A 10,482-nucleotide genomic window follows, 5' to 3' on the forward strand; every position below is an offset into this window, starting at 1 on the left:
CAGGCTGTCAGTCCTAAACAACGGACTGCTTGAGTTTACCTTCCGTCTTGTTTCAAGCTGCCAGTCCTAAACAACGGACCGCTTGAGTTTACCTTTTGTCTTGTTTCAAGCTGTCAGTCCTAAACAACGGACCGCTTGAGTTTACCTTTTGTCATAGTCAGTTCCAACCAATGAACAGTTTGAAATCACATTTTATTTTCTCCAGTGTCATCCCCAGCTTAGTTGTTCTAGAAATATCGCTAAAAGTGTTGTCTTCATTAAGCTATCGTCCCAAACCAATACGGTAGTAGACAATCTCTTCCCCAGTGAAACTGCAATTCCCCAGCGGAGTCGGATCCCTTTCTTTAACAAATTGGGTATCCCGTTGTTTGTTTCTCGTCCTAGTCAAATCATCTTTGCCGCCTTGCATTCATAATTGCATCATGAGCATTTCACAACATCTTAGGTCAAAAATTGGTGTACTTTTGTATTTAAGTCTCTTCGTCCCGTCAACTCAAAGATTTCATCTTCAAATCTCCGGACGAAGAAAACTTAAATAAGGGCATCTGTCATACCCCAATTTTTGACCTAACATCCTACATTCATACATTGTCTGACCCTGAATAGTCTTTGACTTTTCAAAGGAAATTTCAGCAGAAAGGTATCTTAAAATACCTCATGTTTGGTTCCGAGTCGGGCCCCCTTCGCTCTTTATATTTTTATAATTTTAGTTTTCTTTATTTTTTGTTATTTACTCTTTAATTTCCATCTTTTATTTAATTTTATAATTTTAGTTTTTATTTCCAATTTTTATTTTAGCTTTTAATTAGTCATTTTTCATATTTTATTTTAGTCACTTTTAGTTTATTGTCCAAGTAAAAAAAAAACCAAAGTGTGAATGAGTCCAAAATTAAGTGTCCAGGGGTCCAAAATATTTTTCCTCCAAGCCATGCCATAATCAGTGTAGAGTCAAAACTTTCTTCCCATTTTTCATCAGGAACGCGTTTCATCATCAATACCTCTTCTCACTTTTTTAATTTATTAGTCATTTTTTTTTAAACTTTTAGTTTTTATTTTTATCTTTCATTTTTATTCAGTCTTGATTTTTATATTTTTTTATTTTCCATTTTACCATTTTGTTTTTATTTTTTTCGTTTAATTACTTCTTTAGGTTTTTATTAACTTTTTTTAATGAGTCCAAAAATTGTCAAAAAATATAGTGTCAAGGTCCAATTTTTTTCTTTCTCAAGTGTGCCACCAATCATGCCATTTTTACATGTCAACTCTCCCATTTGAAAAATCATTCAAATCACATTCCAAAACCATCAATCTCATTCAAATCCCCATCAAAGTGCATTAAACCAATTTTCCATTTTTCAACAACCTTAGAACCTATAAATAGAGCTCTCATCCTTCACAATTTCACACACCTAAAAGTTCTCTTGAGTTGTCAAAGAACTTTTCTCTCTTCTCCCTCATTTAGCTTGTGTTGACGAGCTATTCTTTTCTTCTCCCTCTTTTTTCTGTCCCTTCGGAATAAGTCCCTTTGGAATTTTGTCCCTTCGGTAATTTTTGTCCCTTCGGTTGTCCCTTTCTTTTATTTTCTTGCATTTTATTTCTTTTTAGCATTTTATTTTATTTTTATTTAGCATTTTAATTATTGTCATTTATTTTCCAGCAAATAGAATGTATTTAGGTCCAATGTAAATATAAACGAGAAAAGTAAGTGTGTGTGTGTGTGTGTGTGTGTGTGTGTGTGTCTTTTATTTCTTTACCGCTTTATATATATCAAAAAATACAAAAAAATTAGATTAGAGATTTTGTGGTGACCCAACGTCACTACAAAAATCCACGCGCTTTTATTTTTATTGCTCCGTTAGTTTAATTTTCATTTATTATTCCAAAACAACAAAAACATTCAAATAACAAAAATCACAAAAATATTTTCATAATAAACCTTGATTTTCAATCAAGTGATCGTTCTTTTTACTTTCTTTCTTAATGAAATATCAAATCAATTTTAATCATACTTTGAGTCATCTTTCTTTCAATATAAAAAATACAAACAAATACTCATTTGCCACTTGGCTTTTATTTTAAAAGCTTTTTTCAAAATTAATAAAAAACACCAAAACAAATCAAACGTCATTTTCTTAACCCCAAACTACGAGGTTTTGATCCCTCACGGGTACGTAGGCAGAGGACACTCGTCCTTCCAAATCGATAAAATGTAGATAAACTAGGCTTCCTTTCTTTTATCATATTAAATTCCATTTTTAAAAAAAGGCAAGTTTATAGCACATTAAATTGAATAAAACCAAGAGGTTCCCGTAGAGTACTACGTACATAAAGGGTGCTAATACCTTCCCTTTATGTAACTAACCCCCGAACCCAAAATCTTTTCAATGGGGTAGTTTGAACTTTTTTCCCCTTTTTCTTAATAAAAAATAAAATGTTCAGTCGGGAAATAAATTAGTGAGTCAAACGCTAATCAAATAGCGATGATCTCCGAAAAATGACGCGACAAAGGGTGATTCACTTTTGCCACTTTCTGCACTTTACCACCTCTTTCAGATTCTGACTTGAAAGTTGAAGTGAGAATATGCCTGACACCGCTTCCATTTCCATCGTGAAGACTCAGCCTCTACTGCACCGGAACACCGTGGACAACCATCCAAATTCATCGATCATCACCGAACCGACCATCCAAATTCATCGATCATCACCGAACTGATCAACTATCATAGTCAGCCTTCATGTGGTTAAGAAAAACATATCTCCTTTCTTCTGTCATTGAGGGGAAGGTGAATAAATCATAATTCGATAGATTTGATTTTTATTTTTTAATTTAAAATAATGCGTTTAAATTTGGACCATTCAATCAAGATTGGATGATCTTCGATGTTTGAATGCGTGACTATGGTTTATTGTTGACCACAAAAACCGGTCCAATAAAATCACGAATTTTTGTCGATAAATCATTAGTTCTTGCCTAAAATATCCATACATAAAATGTAACATAGAAGGTTAGAATGGATGTATAAAAGGTAAACTAGTTTTCAAGTTTTCAAATCCCTCACTTTCTCAACTATAATTCAAACCTTTCTCCTTTGAACCAAACAAACGCTGAGCTAGTTTTAATTTCTTCGGTAAGTCGTATCATAAGATATGTGTGTGTATGGCAAATGTTAACTTGTGTCCTCAAGGGCACATGTTAAGGAACTTATTAAAGAAATATAAGTATGAAAAGTCGTGCATTCAACTTCTTAAAAGTCAAAATGTTATATTTTCCAATGCAAAGTTACTTCTTTTAGGTTCCTTAACATGTGCCCTTAAGGCACAAGTTAACATGACCCTATATATATATATATATATATATATATATATATATATATATATATATATATATATATATATATATATAGTGTGATTATTGTCCCTTTTATCATGAAACTAAACTAAGCAAAGGTCTTCGTGAGCTTAGCTCAGTTGGTAGGGACAAATGCATAAAATATGCAAGGTCCGGGGTTCGAACCCCGACCACCAAAAAAAACCAAGCAAAGTATGAATAGTTTATTACAAATATATGATGTGATGATCGATAGGCTTTGTGAAGAAGCATATTTAATGAGGTATTTGGGCTTATGTGAAATGAAAGTGAAATGAAATTTTTGTTTGATTGTTGCCAAGGGTAATTCAGGACCGTATCTGAGGCAGGCGAGTAGGGGGGCCATTCTAGATCCTAAAAAATAGCGCGGAATTTGGACCCTAACAAAGTAAAATTAGGGGTTCATTATGCCCTAAAAAAATTACTTATATTCTAAAGGGATGTGTGGTTGTTAATAATAGGTTTAATCCTTTGTTGTCCTATTTATAATTTTTTTGTTAGATAATATCTTAATATAGTAAAAACCATCCTCTTCAAGCAAATTATTTTCATATTTTGGAAATTTAATTTTTTTTTATATATGCATTATTTATGACCCAAATTATAGGTTTGTCATAGGCCATCAAAATCTCAGAAACTGCCCTGTAGTAATTACTTGCTTGTTAATATGATGCTTAAATTTATGGGTTAATTAAGTAATTGGTCCCTGTAAATATTCAGAATTTTGTTTTTAATCCCTATAAAATAAAATCACACTTTTTAGTCCCTCTAAAAAATTTCATCAGTATTTTTAGTCCCTATAAATTTTTTCCATCAGCATTTTTAGTCCTTACAAAAATTTTCATCAACATTTTTGGTCCCTAAAATGCTTAAGGAAAATGCCACAGGGACTAAAAATTGTGATTTTATTTTGTAGGGACTAAAAACAAAACTGTGAATATTTATAGGGACTAAAAACTTAATTAACCCTAAATTTATTTGTTTCATAAGGTTGCAACTTTTGTGTTTTCTTTGACCACAAAAAACAAACAAACTGTGTTTTGTATATAGTTTTATAGTGGTTAAAAGTCTTTATGACTAACATCACATAGATCAGATCTTACAAGCGGTCAACACATTGAAAACAAGCATGCCTCCAAGTTCATGACTTGGAGAGGAGGTATGCTTACTTTCAAATGTAACCCCTGTTGCTAAGTACTTCAAGGTGATGTAGGTGGGTGCTTTTAGAAACTCTGTGTAATAAGTTATTGTCGTATTATTGACATAGGAAACTGGGAAAGGACAAGGTTAGTTTTGAGGGGGGTTCACCCGAAACATATGACTTATAATGAGGGACATTGTCTTCATGTGATTCAAACAATTTTGAATCTATCTTGACAGGCTGCTGATGAAAGTTGATATACATATTTTGAGTAAAGCTACCTTTCAAGTTATTTGATCTTAGACAAAAAAAACACGGTATTCAAGCATTGCTGAAATCCAAGCTGATAATGTGGGGCAAAGGTGAATAAATCATGAGTTCGCGGGCAGAAGAGCATGTTCGTCTTGGGTGAATAAATCTTTGAGTTTACACGGCTCATGTTTATCAATATTCATAGTTATTTTCTAATTCTTGTTGTTTGTGCTCTAGACTCATGGTTTGTGATTATAGATGTTTCGACTTTGTTCGAGATTGTTGAAGTTATCGGTTGTGGTTGCTTTGTTTGTGATTTGAAGCATTGGTGAACAATATTTTACAACACAGAGCGCCTAAGAAAGAAGAGACCCTAAATCATTCCAACCAAATATAAAGTACAAATAATAAAATCCATGAATAAATAATATAAGCAATATTGCAGAAATATCATCTTATTCAGACTAATAAAATTGATATATCATGAGAGATAAATATTTACAGAGCTTGTTTATTCACAAGATAATGCAAACAAAATATGTTAAGACCTAAAGAAAAATAACTGTTAACTACATGGTAATATAAGATATGCACAATGGCTTCTGACTTTTTTCATAACAAGTTGAACTTCATTAGAACTAGTAATTTGCAATCCAAGGCTGCCATGGTCATTGCAACAAACAATCATCTCCAGCTCGCTTTATTCACGGGCTCCACATGTCTTGTTGGATACGGAACCTTTCTGGAAAGGTCTACTTGAGAGGGAACAGGATCTTTCTCTCTAGTTCGAAGTTCCTATCAACAAGGAAACAAAATCATATAAAGAACTATTTTACTGAATATCCTGCCAAAGATGTGGTGTAGATAATAATATTTTAAATTTTCATAGTATTAGTAACTGGTGTAGGTGAACATGGCATATACTTTAACTAATGAGCACATGTACTTTATGTACTGAGCACAAACATGTATTTCAGGGCACAACTAAGAAGTTAATTTTTCTTATAGTTTCAAAACTATAATATGGAAGACGCTAAGAAGTTAATCTAGGTAACTCATTTCCATATAGTTTCAAAACTAAGCGTGTGTGCGTAACTTATGTATTTTCTTATAATATGGAGACGCTAAAACTTAAGGCTTACAGAACGGAAGGGAAAATCATCTGCCTCAAGCATATGAACAATTTGACCCATCTTTGGTCGCTTATTGGCATCCAAATCTATACAACGAAGACAAACCAGCAAAGCTCGCTTCAAAGATCTTGGAGAAGGCTGAATCTCGATCAAAGGATCAACTAGCTCCTCGCCACGACGACTTGCTACCATTCCCTTAAACCAATCAACCAAGTTCATCTGAAGCAAACCAAACAAAAAGAGACGTAAGACTTCTTACAATTCCAAGGAATGCTGTAAAGAAATCCTGGATTCACCTCTGCAGGTGCTCTAGAATAATCAATGGGACTTCTTCCTGTAACTAGCTCCATGAGTAGAATCCCAAAACTATACACATCGCTGCCCTCATTAAGCATACCTGTGCTTGCATACTCGGGTGAAACATATCTGCAGAAAAATTGTTTGTGGGAAGAAATAATATAGTAAAATATCACTCATATACAGTAAAGAGATTATTACAAAATAACTGAGGCCAGGAAAAGAAAGAACTAACCCAAATGTCCCCATTACACGTGTTGTCACATAGCTTTTCCCAGACCCTAAGAGCTTGGCGAGTCCAAAGTCTGATACTTTAGCATGCCATTTTTTGTCTAAAAGAATGTTACTTGATTTTACGTCTCGGTGGACAACTTTGGGTTCTAAGCCTTCGTGCAAATAGGCTAGCCTGTTTCATAATGTAGAAAAGTTAATTAATATTCTATAAAAACATATATAAGTTAATGGGAATTCCACAACTATGAAGCATCATAACAGTGTGTCATTGGATATGATTCATGATAGGATATTATGATATAGTTTAATTGGTCTCTGAAACCAATTAAGGCTTTGTTTATTATTGTTTTTCTATTGGAGCATGACATTGATAACTCATAAAAATACATTCCTGTTGTTATAAAAATATATATAGTCAATATCTCAGTTGACAAGTATTATTATCATAAATGCATGTGAAGGTAACGTGGGTGATACACTAATACGGATAATTTAAGATATAAACTCGATAAAACGAGCAAAGAACTCAATAAACACACCCTTTTGCAGTCCCAACAGCAATCTTCATTCGTATATCCCAAGTCAAGGGGCTAACAGGTCCTACATCACCATGCAGCCACTGCTCTAAATTTCCATTGTCAACATATTCGTAAACAAGCATCCTGTATAGTCAGCAAAATCGCTTTAGACAGAATTTATAGGAAGTTTCTTCATTTGAAAAACCTTAAATCAAAAGAATAACAGTCATGTAATAAACATAATACTTGCCTTTTAGCACCTTCTGCACAATATCCAACTAACCCAACCAAATTCTTATGCCTCACTTTTCCAATGGCTTCAACTTCCACTTTAAACTCTTTCTCTGCTTGACCTCTAATTATTACAATAATGCACATGAATTTTCAGCATACCATAGCAGAGCAAAGTTATCAACATTTTGAGGTAAAGCATAACATCTTGATATAGTACTGCAGAGCAAAGTTGTGTGCAAAATAAAAATGCTCAATTTCTTCTTAGTTTGGATATCTTGCAATATTTCTTTAATTTATCATGGAGATTTCAACGGTTTGCACTCACGCAAGCTCAATTTAAGGAAGTAATGAAGCAACAAAAGTAGAAATTCTTAATTTTTTTAATTACTTCATTCTTATGCCATTTTTTTATTAATTACTTCATTCTTATGTCATTATTATTATTATCACAATGACTATTTTTGAAATATCAACTTTTATATTTTTTATAATAGATGATTAAATATATTTAGACTAAAGTTTTTGTAGGGAGTAAGACAATGTCAATATGACTGTAAAGAAAAAGTTGAGCTATAAAAAAAATCACGAATAAGATAAATAATTCAAAAGTGAAAGTAGATAAAGAGAAAGGTAAAATTACCGAGATCAGCTCAAAAAGGAAAATACCTTATTTAAAAGAAGAAAAATAAATCCCTCCCTCAAAAAAAAAAAAAAAAAAAAGAAAAATAAAGTAAAGAAGAACTAAGTGACCGTTTACTATTCCTATAGTAACTGTTTCTAGTCATATTCATCAAGTGAACAAATGATTAACTCAATATTTCTCAGAAAAAAAGAACAAATGATTAACTCAATAACAAATTAACATGAGTTTAGAGTAAAATTTTATTTTAGTCTCTCGCAGTTTTCTTGCGGGTCAATTTTCTTGCCAGTAGTCCCTGGCATCTTCGCCAGAGATCAACTTAGTCCCTTATCAGATTGTAATTTGAGTATTATTATTTGTTATTTGTTATCTAGAACTAAATTGGGTTGCGAGAAATTTATTAAATTTTTACTATAGATAAAACAACAATTTACTGTACTCTATAAGAATGAAAATGGGAAATGTGAATTAATTAGCAATAACATACTTATTGTTGAGAAGATTCTTGACAGCAACAATAGAACCATCTTGAAGAATTCCTCTGTATACAATTCCATATCCTCCTTCTCCTATCACGTTCCCTTCCGCAAATCCATCCGTCGCATTCTCCAATTCCTTCAAACTATACCATCGACCCCACCCTATGTTCGCTGACGGCGACGGTGATTCCACCGACACACTACTACTCTCTTCGATCTCACTCTTCATCCTCGACGATTCATCACCGTCAACTTGTTCGATCTTGATCACCTCCACGATCTCCTTAGAAACGAGTGGAATAGTTCCTGAACTATGCTTCACTCGCCGCATTTTGCTCTTCTTTGAGGTTCTGTTCCGGCGAATGCAGAGAACGGTGATGAGAATGATTGTGACTACAATTGCGACGAAAATGAGGACTAAGATGTAGAATTTGAGACCTGCGATGGAGGTGGTCAGCAACGGCACAGCACCGCCGGAAGAATTGGCGGAAGGTGCCATTGCTATGCTAGCTCCGGTGGAATCGGAAGTGAAAATGTGAGAATGTTTGGTTGGTGAAAAAATTCTAATGAAGAAACAAAGAAGAAAGAAAAGGAAAAGAGAAAGGAAAAGAAAAAGAAGAGAAGAGAGAATATTGAGAAAAGTGAAGTTTCAACTTTCACCAACGGATATTACAAAAGCGAAAGGAAACTACAGTATTACTACTGTTGTTACTTTTAGGACTTGGATGTGATTATATTTACTTAAATGCCACTCATAATTAATCAGATTCAGAATCAGTGCCCAGGTATTTAGGGAGCTGCATGACGTGGGGACTGGGGGAGTGCAAATTAATCTTATGAAAAAATGGACATTGACAACAACATGTGATATGACATGGATATTTAATTACACGTAGGTACATTATACTATAATATAATAGTTTGAATTTTGAAGTAACCAAATTGAAGTATATCAATACAGACATTTGTATCTATTTTAAGGGGGACACTTGGGTCTTCAAACTTTCTGTATCATATAGTAAGACTAGTAGTGTGCAATATGACAAAACTTTGCATCAATTTTTTTCACAAAACTTTGAATCTAATATTTAACATTGTTAATTAACAAAAAATAATTGACTACATATAATTTTTGTTTTGAGTGATGCCATATTGCTATATCAAGCGAATGAATAATTCAAGAGAGACTTACTATGTGTATAGAGAAGCATGAAATGGCAAAATAATTTTGTCCACATTTCAATTCTGGATTGATAGAAAATCATATAGGTAGCGATAGTGTGCTATGTAATTAAATCACACTTGCTGCGATGGATCTGAGAAAAATCTTTCATTATACATAGCAATTTCCTTTTGTTTTAGTTGGTTCTTCCAATGGTGAAATGCAAGCTCGGTTACTATAGGTAGAGATACATTAATGTGAAGTGTGCATTCGACATAGGGATTAACTGATTAAGTTTTAATCATACAGTCCCTTTCTATTTTTTACTAGTACATGATAGTCTCTTTCTTATTGAGTCAATAATATCACGTGTATTACCTGGTAGAGTTTTCTATTTGCTTCTTAAAAAAACAATTCAGCTGTAGAATAATGCAGAATGTTTATTTAATAAATTATTGCGTGTTTAATACAGCATCATTATCATGTACTACGGAGTATTAATTAATTAACAATAAAATGATAGTACAATAATAGTGCCAAGGGTTGAATTGGAAATAAAAAAAGTGTTAGAAACAGTACATCAACATTAGTATTTTTCAATGCCACTTTGATTTGGAACCAGTGAATTAATATCCTGTGGAAGTTCAAACGTACTCATCCATTTTGATATGGTGAAAGGGTCTCTCTTGGCTCTATATATGTTTGTCAAAGTGTCAAGTGACTGAACCTGGATTCCACGTAAACGTAATTATCCAAAGTAACTCGCCACCAAACGATTTGTTAGGACATACTATATTCTGCATACTTGCTTGGCATTTTGTTTCACCAACTAATCTAGTTTCAAACTCCAGCTCCGGTGTCGGATTTACATTTACAGCCCAAGGCCAAGAAATAAAACTGAGTTTTGAATCATGGATTTTGTCTACTTAATATAGAATTAATGTAGGATTATGGTGAGGATGTGGCAAAATTAGTGCACTACGTTACTTACCAAAACTTACTTGTATTAGTGCTACCGGTAACAT

General features: G+C 33.2%; 1 protein-coding gene across 1 annotated transcript; it reads right to left on the reverse strand.

Moving 5' to 3' along the window:
* Positions 1 to 5,190: 5,190 nt before the first annotated feature.
* Positions 5,191 to 8,938, reverse strand: LOC146943153 (Protein kinase superfamily protein). Its single transcript, XM_085757258.1, has 7 exons — positions 8,304 to 8,938; positions 7,193 to 7,297; positions 6,964 to 7,086; positions 6,426 to 6,596; positions 6,190 to 6,319; positions 5,903 to 6,112; positions 5,191 to 5,555 (listed from the first exon to the last, which is right to left on the reverse strand). The coding sequence occupies exons 1-7, from the start codon at positions 8,792 to 8,794 to the stop codon at positions 5,445 to 5,447; spliced, it is 1,341 nt and encodes a 446-aa protein (XP_085613384.1). The 5' UTR covers positions 8,795 to 8,938; the 3' UTR covers positions 5,191 to 5,444.
* Positions 8,939 to 10,482: the final 1,544 nt, after the last annotated feature.

The sequence above is a fragment of the Medicago sativa genome, chromosome 3 (genome assembly GCF_051527215.1).
Source record: "Medicago sativa cultivar Bolivia chromosome 3, Bolivia_mono, whole genome shotgun sequence".
Lineage (NCBI taxonomy): Eukaryota > Viridiplantae > Streptophyta > Magnoliopsida > Fabales > Fabaceae > Medicago > Medicago sativa.